The following is a 23,279-nucleotide window of genomic DNA, read 5'->3' on the forward strand; positions in this document are numbered from 1 at the left end:
TTATCTTCTTTTTCTTAGATAAATCCCTTTAACATTTCATATAATAAGGGCTTGATCATGATGAACTCCTTGAACTAGACCTTGTCTGAGAAGCACTTTATCTGCCCTTCCATTCTAAATGAAAGCTGTATTGGACGGAGCAATCTTGGGTGTAGGTCCTTGCCTTTCATGACTTGGAAGACTTCTTTCCAGCCCCTTCCTGCCTGTATGGTCTCTTTTGAGAAATCAGCTGACAGTCTAATAGGAACTCCTTTGCAGGTAACTGTCTCCTTATCTCTTGCTGCTTCTAGGATTCTCTCCTTCATTTTAATCTTGGGTAATGTAATTATGATATGCCGTGGTGTGTTCCTCCTTGGGTCCAACTTTTTTGGGACTCTCTGAGCTCCCTGGACTTCCTGGAAGCCTATTTCCTTTGCCAGATTGGGGAAGTTCTCCTTTGTTATTTGTTCAAATAAGTTTTCAATTTCTTGCTCTTCCTCTTCTTCTGGCACTCCTATAATTCAGTTGTTGGAATGTTTCAAGACATCCTGGAGGTTCCTAAGCCTCTCCTCATTTTTTTTTTTTTTTGAATTCTTGTTTCTTCATTCTGTTCTGGTTGGATGTTTCTTTCTTCCTTCTGGTCCACACTGTTGACTTGAGTGCCAGTTTCCTTCCCATCACTATTGGTTCCCTGTACATTTTCCTTTATTTCACTTAGCAGAGCCTTCATTTTTTCATCTATTTTGCAGCCATACTCAACCAGTTCTGTGACCATCCTGATTACCAGTGTTTTGAACCATGCACCTGATAGGCAGGGTATCACTCCTCCATCACTTAATTCTATTTTTTAGCTTTGATCTTTTCTTTCATTTGGGCCATTCTTTTTGTCTTGACACGCCTCTCAACCTAGTGAGGGGTGGAGCCCTAGGTATTCACCAGGGCAGGGTAACCCACATTGCTGCGTTGTGACACTGTATGTGGGGAAGGGGTCCGAGAGGGAACAATGGTGCTTGTTCCATTCTGCTGGATTTCAGTTACTTCTCCCACTTCCCACAATCAAATTGGGTCCTTCTGGTGCTGATTCCCAGGTGGGTGGGCTTGTGTACCTTCTAGGATCCTGTGGGTCTCTCCAATGATCTCTCCTGTGAGGCTGGGAATTTCTCCTGCTGCCACCTCAACCAAAACAGGTGTTTTCAATCAGTGGTTTGAGGCTTTATTTCCCCACGCTGGAGCCCTGGGTTGTGTAGTCTGTTTTGTTCCTCAGTTATTCCTCCTGGTTTATGTGCACATGAATGTGGGACCACCCTCTCCACCGACCGCTGCGTTGCCGGTCCGCAAGCCACTGCCTTGCCACGAGTCCTCTCTGCCTGGCTGCCCATCTCCGCCGCTCCTACAGGTCTGGATGTTTCTTCTTTAATTCCTTGGTTGTAGAACTTCCATACAGTTCAATTTTGTCAGGTTTTTTTTTTAAGTTGTTGTTGTCCTTCTTTTGGTTGTGTGAGGAGGTACAGTGTGTCTACCTACACCTCCATCCTGGCCAGAAGTCTTCCCCTGTGTATTTTGTACCCACCAATTGTGCTTCTTATTCCCTGTACCTTTTCCTCCATTCTCCCCACCCTTCCTGCTGATAAACCTCCATGTGATCTCTATGTATGTGATTCTGTTCCTGTCCTAGTTGTTTGCTTAGTTTTGGTTATTTTAGATTCAATTGTTCATAGTTGTGAGTTTGTTGTCATTTTAATGTTCGTAGTTCTCATCCTTTTTTTTTTTTTTTTTTTAAAAAGACAAAGTTGCTTTAACATTTCATATAATAAGGACTTGGTGATGATTAACTCCTTTAACTTGACCTTATCTGAGAAACACTTGATCTGCCCTTCCATTCTAAATGAAAGCTTTGCGGATAGAATAATCTTGGGTGTAGGTCATTGCCTTTCATGATTTTGAAACCTTCTTTCCAGCCCCTTCTTGCCTGTAAGATTTCTTTTGAGAAATCAGCTGAGTCCTATGGGAACTCCTTTGTAGGTAACTGTCTCCTTTTCTCTTGCTGCTTTTAAGCTTCTCTCCTCTTTTATCTTGGCTAATGTAATTATGATGTGGCTTGGTGAGTGCTTCCTTGGGTCCAACTTCTTTGGGACTCTGAGCTTCCCGGACTTCTTGGAAGTCTCTTTCCTTTGCCAGATTTGGCAAGTTCTGCTTCATATTTGTTCAAGTTCAATTTCTTGGTCTTCTTCTTTACCTTCTGGCACCCCTATGATTCGGATGTTGGAATGTTTCAAGTTGTCTTGGAGATTCCTAAGCCTCTCCTCTTTTTGAATTCTTGTTTCTTCATTCCATTCTGGTTGAATGTTTCTTCCTTCTCCTCCAATTCATTGAGTTCCAGTTTGCTTCCCTACACTGTTGGTTCCCTGTATGCTTTTCATTTCACTTTTATAGTCTTCACTTTTTCCTCTATTTTGCAGCCATATTCAACTGTTTCTGTGAGCATCCTGATTTACCACTGTTTTGAACTCTGCATCTGATAGGTTGGCTATCCCTCCTCCATCACTTAATTGTTTTTGGAGTTTTGATCTTTCATTTGGGCCGTATTTTTTTTTCCTGCACACCTGTGATAAGGGGCAGAGCCTTAGGTATTTGCCAGGGTTGGGCAACCCATGTCATTTTGTTGTGGTGCTATATGTGGGGGACGGGTCAGAGAGGGAACAGTGGCACCTGCTCCGCTCTCTGCTGGCTTTCAGTCATTTCCCTCACTACCCACAAGCAAATTGGGTCCTTCTGGTGTTGATTCCTGGGTGGGTGGTTTTGTGTACATTCTAGGACCCTATGGGTCTCTCCAAGGAACTCTCCTGTGACTGAGAATTTCCCCAGCTGCCACAACCCCCACAGGTTTTTTTTTTTTTTTTCAGAGGTTTTGAGGCTTTACTTCCTGGCCCTGGAATCCTGGGTTGCATGGTCTGTCTCGCTCCCCAGTTCTTCCCAGTTTATGCACCCACAAATGTCAGACCTCCCATTCTGTCAGCTGCCGTGCTACCACGAGTCCTCTCTTCCCAGGCTACCCGTCTCCACCCCTCTTACTGATCTGTATGAATATTTTTTCTCTAACTCCTTGATTGTCAGACTTCCATAGTTTCATTCTAGCAGTTCTGGTTGCTGTTTTTAAATTTGTTGTCCTTCTTTTGGTTGTGTGAGGAGGCAATGTGTATCTACCTATGCCTCCATCTTGGCCGGACTGCTTAATTTGTTTTTGTTTTCTCAGATTCATTTGTTGATAGTTGTGAGTTTGTTATTTTCATGTTCATAGTTTTCCTTTTTCATAAATAACTCATTAACATTTCAAATCTGGAACTTTTTCTTCAGAAATAACATCAGGGATTCATGCAAAGAAAGCTAAAGCTATGACTATAATTAAGCCATTATTCATTAGCCATGTTCTAATACTAGTATATAGTCCTAATATTGTAGTCCTTGTGAATTAGGATTGAGAATTTCTATTTCCTTGGTGGCAGGGAGCATCAGCAACTATGGAGTGTGTAATAACAAGAAATACAGGTAAAAGGAACAGGAACCATATTTATATATTTGCATTTGGGACTCTGAAGCAAAGTTTATTACATTGCCCTGTTTTAAACAATTTATATTTTTGCTGCTGTTAATTTTTCAGCAGCAAATCCAAATCACAAACAGGTGATTTGGATTTCCCTGTCTGTGGAAATCAACTTTCTTTACATGTCCTATAAAAGCTTTAAAACTGAAAGTGTAATCTGTGGTTGAAAGGTTTATTCTCCAAGCTCCTTAGTAAAATTTGTGAATATTCTAAATAGAAGTGTTGTCACAAGTGGGCCATTTTTTGGTTGTTGTTAATTAAAAAGATCTGTTTAATGTTTGTCAGACCTAACCATGGCCTGGGAGTGATAATTACATTAAGGGCCTTCTTGACTTGTATCACTTGTAACTCTGATTACCAAACCCAGTCCTCCAAAATCAAATTTAATACAACTGTGTACATACCCCAATGCTTAAGATCACAAGCAATGTAAACATATCAAAATAAAGCTAGACTAAATATGGGGTGGTGAAATAACTAAACTCAGGCTCTGTTAAAGCAAAAGACACTAATATAATTAAGAGGATTAATTGACCTAAAAATTAAGACTGCCCCCAGCACCCCAGTACAGCCACTACTGACTTCTCAAGACTCCCCTCATAATTACAACTTAATCTTGGAAGGTTCTACACTCTTTAGATAGTATTTTACACCCCAGCCTGCTGAGATCTCTCTCAAACCTGGTACTGTTCTGTCCCCACTACTGTGGTCTTCCAGGTTTCTATTTTCTCTTTCCCCATCGCTCTAAGTAACGCTGGGCCCAAGTGGTTTAGGTAAGGAAGTGATCCGTATTATGGACACCCGCTGGACTCCACTGGCTTACTCAGATTAAGTACTATAGGTACAGAAAAAGGAATTTAATGAGTAATCTTATTCTTTGCAAAAACACTAAAAAAATCACAGAAATGACTATTTTTTCTAAAACAGTAAGAATTTTTCAAAATGCCAAACAAAATAGGGGCAATAATCATCTAAACTGGCTACAGTAAACTTGTAAACTCAGTAATTTTGTAGAGTGTAGTCTGCAGGAACTCAGGCTATGTTTTAAAATTTTGTTTTCAGAAAAAAACAAAAACAAAAACAAAAAAACCTGGTCAGTGGATCTCTCAAAAATGGTGGTGAGGCAATCATGGAATGAATACACTGTCTTTCTGCTTCTACTGAGCTATCACTTAAATTGGAGGAATGGATAAAGAAAATGTTTTCATGCAGTAATACATATATGTAAAAATAAAGAATCCTTTAATAGCCTAAGGCAACCATCAACTTCCACATCAATTGAATGTAACTGGCCAAGGAGTTTTTAATTTTAGAATACGCTGGAAGAGACTGGTGAGCTATTTATAGTATAAGACACATATATCTTAGCTATCCTGTAAAATACACTTTTCTCAAAAGAGATAGGTGTTTTGCATTTTTTAATATTAATAAACTTCTATGACAATGTTTGGTTTTGTAAACTCCAGGTCAAATTATGTCTCTTGAAAGGTTACTACATATAAAACACACTTTAAGACAATAGCTTTAAGAGTTAACTCTGATTTCAAACAGCATAAAGGAATTCCTTTGCACTTCTTCAATATACCCTTTACTAATATCACATAGATGCATATTCCTTCAGTCATTTAGTATTTATTGAGGGTCTACTAGGTCCAAGGCACTCACCCATGGCCTGACATACCACAGTTGGGTACAAAGAATTAGAGCCATTCCAAACCAAAGTGTAAGAACACTTTGAAAACGGACATAGTGGTCAAAGTGACGAGGTAAGCAGAACATAACAACGTACATTAAGAGGTGATCTTGACACTCCTTGGGACAATACTGCTTTAGGAAATTGTGTTAAATTCACACATGTGGATGGCACTGCTTTCTAAGGCAAAATTCATTCCAAAGCCTTTCATTCAGTGTCAATACCTTCCATACTTAACTGAATGGAAACATGCTTTTGAGTGTAGCCATTATTCTACTAAATTCAAAATCAATTGTTTGCATATTTTTAAAAATGCCTGTTATTTGTTGGATCATATACAATTTTAGCACCACAGAAGGGGAAAGATGTTCGGGCTGAGAGGGTCTACATACCTGAATATGTAGCCTGAAAGCAACTTATACCTGATTTAGCCACTTTAAAGGTGCTGCTGATGTGGAAGACTCAGAAAGAATGATCCAACACAACAAAAAACTGGCCTCGTTGTGGCTGCTGTGACTAGTTCCAGGAGTTCCTGGCACAGATCACCACCACCCTGACGGTGGCTTTCTCTTGACATAAAACCTGCAGGACTCCTCCCCATCTTTGGACAGACAGTATCTAATGGTTGTGAACTCAGGCAAAGCAAGTTTTCCCAAGTCTTGATTTTGTCATCTATAACAAAGTGACAATTAGCCACCTGAAAGAGCAGTTAGAATAAATGAAAACAAGTGAAAGCCCTTTGCCAAACACTTGGAACACAACAGAGGCTCAAATAAAGACGAGTTATCTTTATTTGACCTTTAAGAGAACACATTGAAACTTGTTTCCCCTTAGTTGAAAACAGGATGGAACATCACCTACGCTTGATAGTTTCTTCTTCCCCCAAACTCCCAGATATGTTTATGTCCAGTAACAATTTGATGTTTTTAAAATTAGCATTTTTGTTTCTCTTTATTGCACATTATAGATATACATTATGTATCACTTTCGATAGGAAAAGGTAGCCCAAAATATTTCCTACCTGGTAGATATTTACTCTGCTTACTTCACAATAGAATAAAATGGCTTTAAAACAATTCAGATTTGAGGCTGCCATGTGCAGGTACATCTATCTCTGCAAATGAGCAAATTCTGGAATGTAGGAGGTAGCATGTAGCTTATAAATAGGAAAAACAAACAATGCCCGTGTCTAGAAGTAGATTCCTTTTCTTCACTGAATATCATCTTAGACACCACGATTTTCTAATACATACACAAGGTGGGGCAAAAGTAGGTTTACAGTTCATATGGAAAATCATACAATACACAATAATAAACTATTTCGTTTACTGACAACTGTAAATCTACTTTTGCCTCACTCTGTATGAAAAGACCCAAGCTCTAAAACAACTATGACCTACCTATTGATATAAAAATGTTCACAAAACTAATCAGCAAGAAAGAAAAATCCTTCAACCCAAGGTAAACCCTTTCATAATGCACCCCCAGGTTGTGGAATTAAATAACTATAGCACTAGGGAAGTAGATTTCTAAGTTGCCAGTGAGTCGCCATGTATTGATACAACAGAGGATTTAGATGACAAAGTTCCATTTATAAAATATACTACTTATTTTTTTTAAGGCAAAACCAGCAACAATCTGGAATAACTCAGATTTATTATTGGATAATCATCAATGTTTGTATCTGTAACAATAACGATGAAAACAACCCAGAGCCCGTTCAGTTTCATCTGGCAGGCAGGAGAAACAAACCCAGGGCACTATAGTTTGCAAAAGCAGTACCTCTGACAAAGGTAGTTTTAAAGGGTCCTAATTACTTAGTGACAAGAACATGAATTAATGTGTTCCATGGAAAACTGTCTCCTAAATCTCACCATTCTTCATATCTATCATTTTTATCTTTCCCAGTATTTCCCAGTCTAATCTTATTTACCTACTGTTCCTTCAGCTATAAGGTGCCATTACTCCCAAATCCTCTCAATGCTTTTTTTCCCCACCAAAGTTCTCATTAAAAAGAATATACATTGAAAGGTTGAGAATAAAAAGGAGGAGCTATCAAGTCACTTTTCCCCTCATCAATATATAAAACTGTAGAAGTTTTTCCTGTGTTGAAATTAATATGCTTTTGTAATGAGTAACATGTTAGTGATAGGGTATAATCAATAAACTGAAATTAACAGAATCTGCCAGGCAGAGAACTAAAAACAGGACTTACAGTTACCTCCTGAAACATCATTTCTATTACCAAAAAAGGTTACTTTCTCAGCTCCAACTGTTATGCTGGGATTTAACATTTAGTCAATTTTTATATTTAAAAAACACCATTTTATTCTAAAAGAATTTTAGCTCATCACTCAGGAACTTCTAAGACAGGAGCAAGATAAATTCCTGTTTTAAACAGAAAATAGACCATATTAGTTGAGTGGACTTTGTTTTAATTCATTCATTTAAGACACCTGCAATCGCTAGCAAAAATTTCCAACATATGCTATTCTAATGTGGAGAAACAACTGTGTGCTTTATATTTTTCCATTCAAATTGGTTTATCAACATGAACTGAAAAAAATTTAAATTATCCAAAAGAAGGTACATAATTTAAAACATTCTAGAGAAATGACATGTTACCAGTAATTTACAATTTTAAAAAACTCAGCCACAAAAAAAGTCAAAGCTAAAAACAAGATTTTTACTATGAATCAGTGCTTCTATTACCCTTCTGAAAGAAGTTATATTTTAATGTGATGTAAAGGCAACATTGAAAGTTTTTCTTTAAATTAACCACCTAACTTGTCCCTAAAATTACAAAGAATCAAAGTCTTTTACAGGTCAAGTGCAGTAAACTAAAATGTTCTTTCAGCACAAAGCAGCACTAGAAAAAGTAACAGTTATGCATGAGAGTTGACTAGTTTGCAGTGGCTGCTCCACCAATGACAGACAGACGGTATCCATCCAGAGCAGACACAACTACAGGTTAGATGTGAAGACTGCATCACAGGCTTGGCTGAAATGTCCTTTATCTTTTTACTTTAAATGAAGTGGATTTTTAAAAAGTTTAAATTAGGTCACATAAGTCGACTTCTTAATTGACAACATGTTGAGGTATGAAAGCTCTGAATATCCCTAACATTCAGTGGGATTTACCAGAGATGTAGAATAGCTTGTCAGGGGAACTCCCAAAGAGCTAAACTTTGGGGTTATAATGAATTCTAGAAGAGGACAAGATTAAAGAGGATTAAAAGGGTATTCTCTATAACAGAAGTGAGCAACTCTTCCTTCAGAATTCATTTTGAATAGCACATCAACAAATATAAATCTTTTCCGATAGTGTGTCCCAATATTGAGTCAAGATGACCAACTAGCACCAAGAAGTTGTATGTTCAGCTGCAGTTCTCTTGGCAATTACACTTTTTTGTTCCAGTCCAAGCACAAATGTAGATCACTGAAGACACTACTGGAAGTGCCATTTGCAGGTACAGATTGCAGTCATTATTAAATGAGCCAGAAGGAGAAACTGTTTTTATTTCAAGACAAGGGGGAGGGCAACTTCACTGGGCAGTACTAACCAGTAGGAGATAAAATGACATGATTAGGGAAAAATAAAGTTGTAAGAAAAAATATCACTGCCCTTATTTGGGTTAAACAGTCTTATTGAGAAGATAGTTACTTGTTTAAGATAAGATGCTACATTAAAGGGACCATATCTGCAGCACGAATACATTAGAATCATGCTGAATCCAATTTAAAAATTTTTCCTAAGTAACTTTTAAAAGTATGTGTTATCTGCCAGTCGCAGAGGGGGAAAGCACCTAAGGTGAACTCCAATTTAATGAGGACCTTATCAGGACCACAAAGCCTGAAACATTTGTTTAAATGCAGAAACACAGCCTCTAGTCACACTGGTTAAGTTTGGGGAAATTGGTGGGGGTTTTCGTTTATTTTTTACTTTTTTATTGAATTACAGAATGTTTTAGATTACTAAAGATTCTAAGTCAACCTCCAACCAGTATTAGAATTGAACCACTTCCAAATTCCTAAAACAGGTTAAGACCAAAGAGAAGCAATAGCCACACAAATTACTATGTGCCCCTCTCTTTTCTGCTCTAAGGAAATCTTCAAACCAGTATCACATTTGAGAATCAAGTGTTAATGCTTCAGCATTCCTGACAACTAGAAAGCACATTCACTGAAGGCTGAAGGTGAGAGAGCAGATGGTTTAACTTTAACATCTGTGAAGAACGGCGCCAATGGAGGAAAAGAAACCATCCAATCTCATAAGTATTAATGCAAATCTGGCTAGAAAAAGCCACCAGGTAAATCCAAGGGTTCACTGTGGAAGAACTCATGAAAAGTACTCTGATGTATACACAATAGGTCTAAACATCTCCCTTGTTTGCAAGTAGTTGTGTGAAATTCAAGATAAAGTTATAGTCTCATCTTTTTAATGTCAGTATTTTTTCCCCACTTAAAAGGGAATGAGGAAGAGCCCTCTTTTTCCCCAACAACAACAAAAAAAGAGAGCCACATTAACATGTGCATATTCTCATGACTCTTATAATAATATATAAGTGCGGATCTCCAAAGCCTAGGGATATTCCTTAAGAGAGTGGGCCATTCTGGTTACCCTTTTCTTAGAAGGGTATTCCACCACAGAGAGCCAGAGGTTTTCCAGATGTGTGTAAGAGAGCAGGTGCGCAAGACAAGCAGATGAGCGCAAACAGTATTATGGAAAACATTTGAGAAGTTAGCTCCATGAGGACTGTGGGCTCCACAAGAGGACTTGACTGGGTAGCCTGGTCTGACACAGGAACACAAAACCAGTGTATTGCTTCAAAGCTGGAAACCTTCCATAGGAGCCTCACACTGCTGGAAGATGTACTGCTGCTGGCTAAGGTCAACCTGGGGTGCAATGCTGCTGTCCTCATCCTCGGTACCGAAGTAATGCTCAATAAGATCAAAGGCCTTCTGGTAGATCTCTTGGTTTTCATGACTCTGTAAGAACTCAATTTTATCCAGACCTAGAAGAAAGAATAATAGAAAATCTATTCATCTATAGGAAATCCAATGCAGCAATGTTTCGCCATATGTCTCCTTCCTTGAGGTAAAGGAAGTTCTCTACTTGTATCCTGTCTGTATTTTGTAATAGCATAGACAATACTGCTTGGAATTATATCTGAGTGCTAGCATTACAAACTGACATCTTAAACCCATATGCAAGCAAGAGCCAGCCCCCAAAAGCAGCAATGTCCACAGTCACCATATCATCCAGTGGCTAAGACCAGTAGCTACAGAGTTCCTACTGGACTGTACCTATGGCCTAGTTAGTTCTTGGTTCTAGTGCTGTCTACCCAGGTTCTGACCTATCCAGTATCATTTCAACAAATGTGTAATGTCCTTAAATCAGTCAGAATGAGTTTCTATTGCTTAAACTTACAAGTCCAACTAGAACAATTAGCCAACATGTTCCCTTTATTAAATCTAAGCCCTTCTGAACTAGGCTTTGTTTTACTTGCAGGTATGAGTAGTAGAATAGATAGAGCCATACCAGAAATAAATAATAACACTGCTCTAAGGGGAAAAAGAATACATATTTTTATACAAGGGAGGACCCAAAAAATGAAATTTATAAAAAACTGTATTCTTGCATATTTAAACTTTGGTCAGCTTCAAAGTACTCTCCATTTGATGTAATACATCTGTTAAGACTTTTTTCCCATTGCTCAGAACAGTTTTTGAACTCATTAATTTTGATGCCTTATAGTGCTTCCGCTGTATTTGTCTCACCTCTGCCACAACAGCAAAATGTTTCCCTTTGAGGAGTTTTTTCATCCAGGGTAACAAAAAAAAAGTCACTTGGGGTGAGACTGGGTGAATATAAGGGTGGGGCATGGGGGTTATGCCATTTTTGGTTAAAAACTGCTGAACACTCAGTGTGGTGTAGGCAGGTACACTCATAAATCATTCATCTTGAAACAGGCAAGTGTGCTGAAAGACTCTTAGAAACAAAATTCACTGAAGTCGAACACAACCTCTCACACCTGCTGTTACACTGATACAGACAGGTGGGTTCCTAGAACACTCACCTAGCAGGTGAAACCTGTACTACAAGGGTCCTGCCCTCCAGAAGATAATTCCAATATTTTGGGGTCCCCTCTCATATATACCCATATAAAAATATATAAATCAAAAAAGTAACCAAAGTTATTTCTGTGCAGGAAGATCTCTGAATAAAGGACATTTCTATGCCCTGGCTGGTGTAGCTCAGTGAACTGAGTGCAGGCCTGTGAATGGGAGAGTCACTGGTGTGTTCCTAGTAGGGCACATGCCTGGGTTGGGGGCCAGGTCCCCAGTAGAGGGCGTGCAAGGGGCAACCACACATGGATGTTTCTCTCCCTCTTTTCCCCCCTCCCTTTCTCTAAAAAGAAATAAGTAAATAAATAGATAAATAAATAAAATCTTTAAAAAATTTTTTTTAAAAAGTCAAAAATCACTTCGGAAAATAATTCTGCATTCTGATCAATTTAAAAAATGAATGTACTCCCCCACCACACGATCCCTAATTCCAATCTCAAGAACAGACAAACCCTAGAACAGTGGTTTTTAACCCTGTCTGTGCATTAAAATCACTTAAAGAACTTAAAAGGTTAAAGTACCAATGATTAAGAATACAGTTAAGAGTGGTATTAGAAGAATGAGGAAACCAAGTTAACTTTTTAAGATGAAACTGTTAGAAATCTTATTTAAAAACTGATTTGAGAGAGAGAGAAAAGGAGGGAGAGAGAGGAGGAAGGAGGGTGAGAAACATCAACTTGTTATTCTCTTTATTTATGCATTTACTGGTTGATTCTGGTATGTACCCTTATGAGGGAACCTGCAACCATGGTGTATCAGGATGACACTGACTGAATTACCCAGCCAGGGCTGATGCATTAGAAACCTTTAAAGCCAGGGACTCTTTAGGAACACAGGAACTGCTGGGTGCGATGCATAATAAGAGCTCTCAATCTTACAAGAGAAAAGTAGTCAGGAATCATCTACAGTAGATGTGTATGTTCTTGAACCTCAGAGGGACTAGTAAGAATGCAAGAGTACTCAAAAGGAAAAGCAGTCAGGCAACTGGGAAGATCTGAAGGGGCCAGTTCTCGTTTCTCTTCATATTTATAATACATACTCTTTTCCAGGTCTGCACACTAAATATTATTATTCGTAAGAGAACAAATTTTTTGTATGTGTTCCCTAATGACAAATGTGGACAGGTCAGAAAAGCACAAAGAAAAAAATAATTTCAGGACATCCAATTAATACTCTATCTTACCATAAGCTTCTTCAATCAAAGCACAGTAAGGGTTAATGCCAGTGCCATTTCTTTTGGCTTCTTGTTCTCCAAGCCTCAGGATGTTTTCCAAGCCATTTAGTGCAACCTGTACAATCTTAGAGTCCATGACTGTAAGGAGATCACAGAGTGGCTTGATACAACCCAGTTCTACAAGGTACCTAAGAAAAAGAATAATTTACTCAAACAAAGCTTTTAATTCAGTAAAACTTACCGGGCTGGTAGAAGGGTCACCAGCAACCTGACTAGGGAGACAAAAATAGGCACCCACGTAATGACACAAGATATCTTATCATACAAAAGAAAGAAAAATCTACAAATAAATGACACAAAACCAGTTCTCTAGCAGCCAGCTCCATTTCTTTTTCCTTCAACAATTATTGGACTCCAAGAAACCGGAATACTCTTTTTTGAATATGAACAATGCATAAAATACAATAAATATCATCTTTGTTTTTATAGGTAACCACACCTCTGAAATATGACACACTTGGTGTGAAAGCTAACACACCAGGCCATTCTACTTCATACACAGAACTCTAAAGGAATCAACTCAATGTTAAAAAGAGCAAATGATCTGAACATACACCTCACCAAAGACACACTAATGGAAATAAGCATATGAGCAGATGTTCAACATCATATTACATGTCATTAAAGGACTGTAAATTAAAACAACAATGACACTACATACCTACTAAAATGGCTAAAACTCCAAACACCAACAATATCAAATCCTGGCAAGGATGTGGAGTAACAGAAACTGACTTTTTGTTGGTGAGAATGCAAATTAAGATAAACCAATTTTGGAAGACAGCTTGGCAGCTTTATACAAAGATTTTTATACAATCCAGGAATCATACTCCTTGGTATTTACTCAACTGAGATAATATTTATATCCACACAAAAACCTATACACCAATATTTACATCAGCTTTATTCATAACTGCCAAAGTCTGAAAGCAACCAAGATGTTCTTCAATAGGTGAAGTGAATAAATAAATGGTAGTCCATTCAGACAATGGAGTATTATTCAGCAATAAAGAGAGATAAGCAATCAAGCCATGAAAAAAACATAAAGTAACATTAAATGCATATTCCTAAGTGAAAGCAGCCAATCTAACAAGACTCCATACTATATTATTGCAAATATATGACATTCTAGAAAAGGCAAAATTCTTTGTGAAGACAATAGAAAGAAAAGTGGTTGTCATATATTTGCAGGTAGGGGTAAGGGAGCAGGTGACTTGGTGAAGCAGAGGGCCACTGTCAGGACAGTGGAACCAGCCTGTATGATACTCCAATGGTGGAAATATGACATCCTGCATTCATCAAACCTGTGGAATTGTACAACACAAAGAATGATCCTTAATATAAACTATGGACTTTAGTTAATAATGCATCAATATTGGTTCATTAGCTCATTACATTGGTTCATTACATTTTTAAAAATGTAACGAGACTATGTGAGATGTTAATAATAAAGGAAATTGTGCAGCTGAGGGGTGTATATAGGAACTCTGTACTATAGTCTCAATTTTTCTATAAATCTCAAAAAGGTTGCAAAAAAGGTCTTTATTTTTTTTAAAAAGTAGTTTTTATGACTTATTTAGCAATATTATTTACTCAGGAGTAAATTTAATAGTATTATGCCTAATTTTATTTAAATAGTTCCTGACAATTAAGACTACATGTTCAATGAACAGAGCAGGTCAGTTATCCAGCCTTAAAGCCACCACTGACCATTTACCTTTCCTTTAATACCACAGCTTTTAGTCAACCCTTCCTTCAACATACCTATATAATTCTCATTATTTTTTCTTAACAAAACAGAAACTAAGCCTCTTTATAATTGTCAATATGTTAGTTATTGCAAATTTGGAAAATACCAAAAACCATTCAGAAAAATAAAAAGTACCCAGAGATAACCACCACTACTACATTCTAGCTGTGCTACTTACAAGCTGGATGGATGACTTTGGGCAAATTATTTGCTCTCCCTGTGCCTCAGTTTCCTCAACTGGAAAAGTCTAGGAAGCACAGATTTATTAGTATCTGTCACAAAATCCCAGTAAAATTTTAGAATAGCAAATTAAAGATGAATTACACGTCTGTACCTAAACTTCACTGGACTATATAAGCAAGTCTACAGAACACCAATTGGTATTTCACAGACTTACAATCTCCAAATTGTCCCCAACTCAATCCTGGCCTACACTTCTTTTTCTCTTCTGTTTGATTCTGCATATTTCAGAAAATAAACAAATAACCCCATTATCCTAATATTCTCTGAGTGAAGAAAATAAAATTTTAATTTATGATGACCTAACATCCCAGTGTCAGGTCTGAAGGCAATAGGAGGAACAGACATCAAATGATCCCTGGTCTGCTCTTGATGTGACCTCTCTTCCCAATAAAAGTCCTGACGGACCTCTGATCCTTATATTTACTGACTTTAAAAAGTTCATTTAGGCCCCGGCTGGCGTAGCTCAGTGGATTGAGCTCGGGCTGCGAACCAAAGTGTTGCAGGTTCGATTCCCAGCCAGGGCACGTGCCTGGGTTGCAGGCCACAGCCCCGAGCAACCGCACATTGATGTTTCTCTCTCTCTCTTTCTCCTTCCCTTCCCTCTCTAAAAATAAATAAAATCTTTAAAAAAAAAAAAAGTTCATTTAGTTTTGTAACATGGGTGTTATGTTATGAAAACCAGTGTACTGAAAACTTGATTGAGGATTAAAAACGAATTTTAAAAATGCTAGAAACTTCTAGAACTTGTGTATGATTTGTTAAATGAATAATTTAAAAACAAACTATAAGATTATAAACTAAAATGCTCTTATTAAAAACTCTATCCAAAAGTATGCTAATAAGCAAATCTAGAGTTCTGAAGATGTGAGATTTTATTTGCAAAATATATTATCAGTACTTTGTATTCTGACATTATTCATTTAATGAGTTCTAGGTTCGGAATTCTAGCCATTTAAAATATGTTAATGTAGATTACCAGATATGAGCATTAGAGCAGATGACAACTTACTTTCAAAGGACATTAAGGATTAAAAGCTCTGCTTTCATGCCAGTTGTGGCATCACTGAGTCACTACTTTGCAAGCCTTACAAGAGCAGAAGGAATTTCAAGTGTTATTTTCTTATGAAATCTCTGGAGATTTAAAGACCAAAGCTAGTAGTATTTCACTATTGCTGCATATTTCTCCAAAGACAGCAATATACACCTAAAAGCAGAACAGGTGATTAAGGCATCTGGGCTGTGTAGGAGTTGGAAAGCAGTATTATTTTGAGAAAATCCTCAGAAGTTTGAAGTCTTGAAAACAACTGGAAAACAAGCACAATTCTCTAGTTAAAGTCTGGGAGTAGCTCCCATGTGTGGGTACTTGGAACACCTGGTAAAGTGAGCACTGGTTATCTATGGCAGCCTGCTGTTGTGACAGAAAACTATCATTAAGCAATTTTCTGGGTTAGAAATTCAGTTCACAAGAATACATTATCTGGAAAAGTATATTACATTTCTCATGTTGTATTAAAGTCTCCAACCTGAAGGTTCTGAGCTAACTGGTAATTTTACATTTAGGAGTTCCTTTAGGAAGGAGAAATTTATGGGGAAGAGGCCCACATACTCTAGAATAGAGGAAAGTGAGTTTTGAGAGACAGAATTGATAAATCAGATTTCTTCAGTTGAGCAACAAACTCAGTGTGTCTAAAACCAGCACCCTCAAGAGAGACTTCTGGCCATGATGGAGGCGTAGGTAGACACACTGTGCCTCCTTGCACAACCAAAAGAAGGACAACAACAAATTTAAAAACAAAAACAACCAGAACTGACAGAAAATCGAACTGTATGGAAGTCCAACAACCAAGGAATTAAAGAAGAAATACTGATGCAGACTGGTAGGAGGGGTGGAGATGGGCAGCTGGGCAGAGAGGACTTGTGGCAAGACAGCAACTGGAGGACCAGGGTGAGCAACGCGGCAGCAGGTAGTTCCACATTTGTGTGCGGATAAACTGGAAAGAATATTCCAGGAGCGACACAGACCATGCAACCCAGGGTTCAAGCATGGGGAAACAAAGTCTCAAAACCTCTGAGTGAAAAAGCCTGTGAAGGTTGAGGCAGCAGCAGGAGAAACTCCCAGCCTCACAGAAGAGTTCCTTGGAGAGATCCACAGGGTCCTAGAACATACACAAACCCACCCACCCAGGAATCAGCACCAGAAGGGCCCAAATTGCTTGTGGGTAGCGGAGGAAGTTACTGAAAGCCAGCAGAGAGCAGAGCAAGCGCCACTGTTCCCTCTTGGACCTGTCACCCACATACAGCTCCACAACGCAGTGACATGGGTTGCCCCTGCCCTGGTGAACACTTAAGGCTCTGCTCCTTACTACGTAACAGGAGTGGAAACCAAAAAAAAAAAAAAAAAAAAAAAAAAAAAAAGGGGGGGGGGGTGGCAAATGAAAGAACAGTTCGAAGCTCCAGAAAACAAACAAACAAACTAAACGACGAAAACATAGCCAAACAATCAGATGCACAGTTCAAAACACTGGTAATGAGGATGCTCACAGAAATGGTTGAGTATGGTCGCTAAATAGAGGAAAAATGAAGGCTATGAAAAGTGAAATAAAGAAAAATATACAGGGAATCAACAGTGACAGGAAGGAAACTGGGACTCAAATCAACGGTTTGGAGCAGAAGGTAGAAAGAAACATAAGACCAGAACAGAATGAAGAAACAAGAATTCAAAAAAATGAGGAGAGGCATGGGAACCTCCAGGACATCTTTAAACATTCCAACATCTGAATTATAGGGGTACCAGAAGGAGAAGAGGAAAACCAAAAAATTGAAAATTTACTTGAAAACATAATAAAGGAGAACTCCCCCAATCTGGCAAAGGAAATAGACTTCCAAGGAATCCAAGAAGCTCAGAGTCCCAAAGAAGGTGGACCCAAGGAAGCACACACCAAGGCACATCATAATTATATTACCCAAGATTAAAGAGAAGGAGAAAATCTTAAAAGCAGCAAGAGAAAAGGCGACAGTTCTCATAAGACTATCAGCTGATTTCTCAAAAGAAACCGTGCAGGCAAGAAGGGGCTGGACAGAAGTATTTTAAGTCATGAAAGGCAAGGACCTACAACCTAGATTACTTTATCCAGGGAAGCTATAATTTAGAATAAAGGACAGATCAAGTGCTTCCCAGATAAGATCAAGTTAAAGGAGTTCATCATCACCCAGCCTTTATTATATGAAATGTTAAAGGGACTTATCTAAGTAAAAGAAGATGAAAACTATGAACAGTAAAATGACAACAAACTCACAACTATCAACAACTGAACCAAAACAAAAACAAAACAAACAAACAAACAAACAAAAAAAACCTAAGCAAACAACTAGAACAGAACAGAATCACAGAAATGGAGATCCCATGCAAGGTTATGAGCAGGGGAGGGGAAGGGGGACAGAGTGGGGAAAGGTACAGGGAATAAGAAGCATAAATGGTAGGTAGAAAACAGGCAGGGGGAGGTTAAGAATAGTATAGGAAAAATGGAGAAGCCAAAGAACTTATATGTATGACCCATGGACATAAACTAAACGGGGAAGAATGCAAGTGGGAGGTAGTGTGCAAGGCAGAGGGGAATGGGGGGGGGGGGGATTGGACAACTGTTAATAGCACAATCAATAAAATGTTTAAAAATGAATAAAACCATCACCTTCAAAAAGGATTTTTGCTTCCTCTGTGTCCTAATATTTATCAACAGCACCACATTTTCCCCAGTCATCTTGGCTTCTCCCTTTCCTTTGTTACCTATAGCCTGCCACTCAGTCCTAGAGATCCTGCTTTCCCATACTCAGATCCATATTCCATGCAACAGTTACTATCTTAATCTTGGCCATCACTGTACACTAAACTACTGCACTGGCATCCTAATTACTCTCTTTTCTCTCCTCAAAAGACCATCTTCTTTATATCCCTGAGTCCTCCCAAGACAGACCTTCTAACCTACGGCAAGACTGATCTGCCTCTTCCAATAACATTTACTGTGCATATTCCATCATACTTCTCGTCCTGCTATTCTCACTCCTCTAAAAAACTGCCAAATCTCTACCTAAATGGTAAGTTTCACCTCTTTCATGAAACACTTTAATTCCAGGCAACATTCTTTATCCCTCATTCTTAAGAACAACAGTACGTGTATATTTGATTATATTTAACCTAGAATTATGGATATTTTCTAAATTATTCTGATTCTTACATCTAAATCTTGTCTTCCAAACAAGAATGAGCAGAAGCCACATAGATATCTTTATAATAGACAAAGTTTATATTCTATAATCTGGACTATATCTTTGTAATAATCTTTTAAAAGAACTTCATCTAGTTAAAAAGAAACTGCTAGGATATTGACAACTAACTAAATTATTATAAATAGCTATGCCAGATTTTTAAAAGGTGTAGTAACCATACTACTCTCCTCTAACAGAGCAAAATATCCTTGAATACTTTCTGATGAAACCTATCAAAATACTTCACAAAAGCTTAAAAAATATGTGTTCAGTTTAACCATTTCAATCAAGAAAACAGATCTGGTACACAATGTAGAGATGATTAATAATTATAAATCTGAATCTGAACATAAAACTATCAACTGTTCAAATAACTTCTATAGTACTGCACATTACTGCCATATGATGGTGGCATACTTACAATCATAGTATATACATTAAACCCTCACTTAACATTGTCAATAGGTTCTGCAAACCACCATAATAAAACCTATTTTACCATACTCTCATTAATATAAACAAGTTTCTACACTACAACAAAACATTATTCAATGGCTTGCTAGATCCCAGAACTAGAATCTCGGAAGTTGAAAAAGACCTAATGTCATACAAGATCATGTGGAAAGTGTTCCGTGAGTAACCTGTCCATGATGAACTTTATGGAAGCAGCTACTGCATGTGTTCAACCATTTCACCTCTTATTTTTCACACCCGATCAATTTCTGATATGTCAGGATTACTTTATCTTTCCATTTTTAAATTCTCAACAGAGAGTTAAAAATTGCATTACTTCAGTACCTATGTTTAACCCACAAAGCAACAATATACTACATACGAGAAAGGGGCTGATGTTTTAACACTCATTTGAAATCATCTTCCCTCATCTGAATTCCCCATAAAGAAAGTTCAAGTGAGTTAAAAGTCTAGGTTCCATTTTTTTTCTTCATCATTACTGTTTCTTTCTATCTGAAATACTTACTGCCCCTAATTTAGCATTTAATTACACAATACAATTTAGCATTTAATTATACAATACAATTCCTGGGGAATTGATTCCTCTCCATATTTTTTTTTCAATTACAATCTAAATTCAGTATTATTTTGTATTGGTTTCAGGTGTACAGCACAGTAGTTAGACAATTATATAATTTACAAAGTGTTCCCCCTAGTATTTCCAGTACCAACCTGGCACCATACATAATTATTACAGTATTACTGACTATATTCCTTATGTTGTACTTTAGATCCCCATTGACTATTTTTTGTAACTACCAATCTGTACTTCTCAAACCCGTCATCTTTTTTACCAAGCCCCCTAGTCCCCCTCCCCTCTAGCAACTATCAGTATGGTTTCAGTATCCATGAGTCTGTTTCTGTTTTGTTTGGTCATTTATATTGTCCTTTTGATTCCACATATAAATAAAATCATACAGTATTTGTCTTTCCCTATATGACTTGTTTCACTTAGCATAATACCCTCTAGGTCCATCCATGCTGTCACAAATGGTAGGATTTAATTTTTTTATGATAAATATTCACGTTTATGCCTTTTCTAGTCATTAAGATTATAAGCTGCTACCCACGAGGCCATTTAAGTCTCAAGCTAATACTGATCTCTCTCTCTTCACTGAATAGTGTAGTACTTCAGGAGACACTTGCCTCTACTGAATTTGGCACTTTAAGATATAACTCTCTTCCAAATCTGGTCAATGAAGACGTTTAAACCAAAAATAGCAAGAGTTAACTATTAAAGTTGAACTCTAAAGATTCTACAAGTAACCTTCCAGACTACTCCAGATGTTTCTGACCAAGCAGCTCCAGAGTAGGCTGAAACCACCCCTATAATTATTTCTACTGCTCCAAACCTCAGTTATGCCTTACTTTTCACATCCCAGAATTTTTTTCAGCAGGAAGGAATAGGAAAGGTGTAAGGAATTAAATCTGTATTTCAGTCTAATTATGAAACCAAAAACAATCTTCCAAGAGGCTAGAATGAGCATTCTTAATTGGGAGACAAATATAATTTTTCCTTCAATTTATAAGATGCCACTTGGCTAGTACTTACTTGATCTGTTCAGCTGATCCTCCAGAAGTTGCGTTTGTGATGGCCCAAGCTGCTTCTTTCCTTGTTCGAAACTCAGCAGTTTGTAATATACTAATGAGGGCTGGAAAAATGTTGGCATCTATCACAGTCTGAAATTAAGAAAAAAATTAAATGGAAAGGGAAATTATAAGATTTATAGTGTCTACCCACTATGCTATACACTTGAAATTAATACAAAATACTGAATATCAACTGTAATTGACAAAAATATTTATAGAAGTGTTCATGATACTAACTGTAACTTTTCAGCTGGTTTCAGTAATGACAATCTCCCCCATTAAAAATAAATTACAAAGAGTTAAGTCCTCATCATCCCTAAACCCTTTGGCCACACTTGGTATAGTTAACACCCTCCCTGGAGTGTGTGACCTTATAATCGCCTAGTTTTCCCTTTGAAACTTCTTTTATTGTCCTCTCTTGGTCTACCCCCAATAAATTATAAAAGTTCAATTCTCTGTTCCTCTGCTTTTTTCATTTCTCTTACAGCATGCACCCTGACACTCGTGTTGTAGCTCTCTGGACCACAGCCCAGGATGGCCAACAGCTTACTTTAGGTCTGCTGATTGCCTCAAACACATCATCTGCCCTCTATATTTGGTTTCCTTTCAAATCTCTCTAGTTTACAAAGGCTCTCTTTGTCTGTCTGTGTGTATGTATATATGCATTCTAAATTCAATCAGTCATCATGTCTTACACATTTTCAATTTAAAATGCCCTGAGCCCACCTTTTCCTTTCTGTTAGCACTGCCACCATCCTATCCTGTTCTAAGCCATCAACTCCCATCCAGACCACCAGAACAGCTTTCAGCTGGGCAGAGTATTTTACTCAATCGCTCTCATACACTAACACTAAAGTAGTCTTCCTCAAATTACTCTCTTTATGCTTCCCCTTAGCATCATTTCCTTTATCAAGAAACTGAGTAGTTCTACATAAGACATTGGTGATAGTGGTGTAGGCAATCAACTGCAGCTGAAATCACCACATATGCATGCTACCAATGTCAGTCCCTGTCAGTACTGTTAGGAGATGACTAACCCATGTTTTCCTTGTCAAGAACTTTTTCTATTGTACCAATGAGGAAAGTAAGCAAAGTTTAGCAGAAAGGCATTTCATCTTGGTCCTGTCATTTACTAGAGGTGCTCTTGAGCAAATAATTTTATTTTTCTGAGCCTCAGTTTCACCTATAAATGAGAATGTTAGATTAGATGACCTCTGATTCCACTCAGCTCAAAGTCTCATAAACTTTTCCAATCTGTTGTTCCAGCCTTTCTCATGGCCCATTCTGACTCACTTGGCCCACTGCTAGTCTTCCACTTGGGTTACTCCTCCACTGATATAAGGATAAAAGGACAGGTCAGATAACCAGTTAGAGAAAAATGGGTCCCCAAAGGTTCATGGAAAATTTGAAGCAATCCAATACACCAGTCCACTAGAAAATAAATATTTTACTTGGCAAGAATAAAGCTAATCTGTTTAGCATCAAGTCCAACAAAATACTGCAAAGATATAAGACACTATTTCACTATCTTGGCAAATCATCAAATAGTAAAGGCAAAGGGAAATACCAAGGTCTAAGTTCAAAAGTTGTAACTTCTTTAAAGTAGGATTTTTTAAAAAAGAAGAAGACTGACCAAATGAGACAACAACCTTGGAACCCAACCTTGGTATCTGAGGCAATAATGAAAAAAAATATTTTTAAGGCTGACAAAAAAAAAAATCTTACTTATCAATAAAAATTAAAGACAGGTGCTATAAAATTACCTGGATCTGGGCCCTATTTCCTGCTGTGATATTAGATATTGTCCAACATGCTTCTTTTTTGATAGATTCCTTTGGGCTACTCAGCAAATGCAATAAACTCTGCAGAGCTGAGCAATTCAAAATTACCTAAAAGGAAAAGTTTGAATATTTTACTTATCATACTGATTCAAACAAAAATAAGCAAAGCTTAACTAAAAAACTCTAGGTTAAGAAAAATAACAGCAAAGAAAATTTTCCCTTGAAATTTTACAAATAACTTTATATATGTAAAAAAAATTCACTACTAGATAGAATCAGTTTCTAACATTATCAAAGCAGTTTCATTGTACACATTCTCAACTACTAAGACCGTACTTACTGAGACACACTTAATTATTCACCTTCCTATTCCCAAAGCATATTAAAATGCCTTAGGATGGATAATATATCTAGATGCCAGAAACTGAAAAGTGGTCCCAGATTTTTAAGTCCTCTGGTAACCCTATCCTTGGCAGTCAATGAACCAATACAGACTTAATGAA

General features: G+C 37.6%; 1 protein-coding gene and 1 non-coding gene across 2 annotated transcripts in view; both read right to left on the bottom strand.

Annotated features, from left to right (window-relative positions):
* Positions 1-6,262: 6,262 nt before the first annotated feature.
* The window catches only part of KPNA1 (karyopherin subunit alpha 1), a 77,175-nt gene continuing 60,158 nt past the window's right edge, over positions 6,263-23,279 (bottom strand). Inside the window, exons 11-14 of the mRNA XM_028505215.2 lie at positions 22,759-22,884; positions 20,958-21,085; positions 12,586-12,764; positions 6,263-10,288 (exon numbers count right to left, since the gene is read on the bottom strand). Of these exons, the coding sequence (XP_028361016.1) occupies positions 10,101-10,288; positions 12,586-12,764; positions 20,958-21,085; positions 22,759-22,884 (621 nt within the window). The 3' untranslated portion in view covers positions 6,263-10,100. The remainder of the gene's footprint in view (positions 10,289-12,585; positions 12,765-20,957; positions 21,086-22,758; positions 22,885-23,279) is intronic.
* LOC114491254 lies at positions 14,833-14,976 on the bottom strand. Its single transcript, XR_003684052.1, has one exon. It is a non-coding gene; the product is annotated as a small nucleolar RNA SNORA79 (small nucleolar RNA).

Source organism: Phyllostomus discolor, chromosome 2 (assembly GCF_004126475.2).
Source record: "Phyllostomus discolor isolate MPI-MPIP mPhyDis1 chromosome 2, mPhyDis1.pri.v3, whole genome shotgun sequence".
Classification (NCBI taxonomy): domain Eukaryota; kingdom Metazoa; phylum Chordata; class Mammalia; order Chiroptera; family Phyllostomidae; genus Phyllostomus; species Phyllostomus discolor.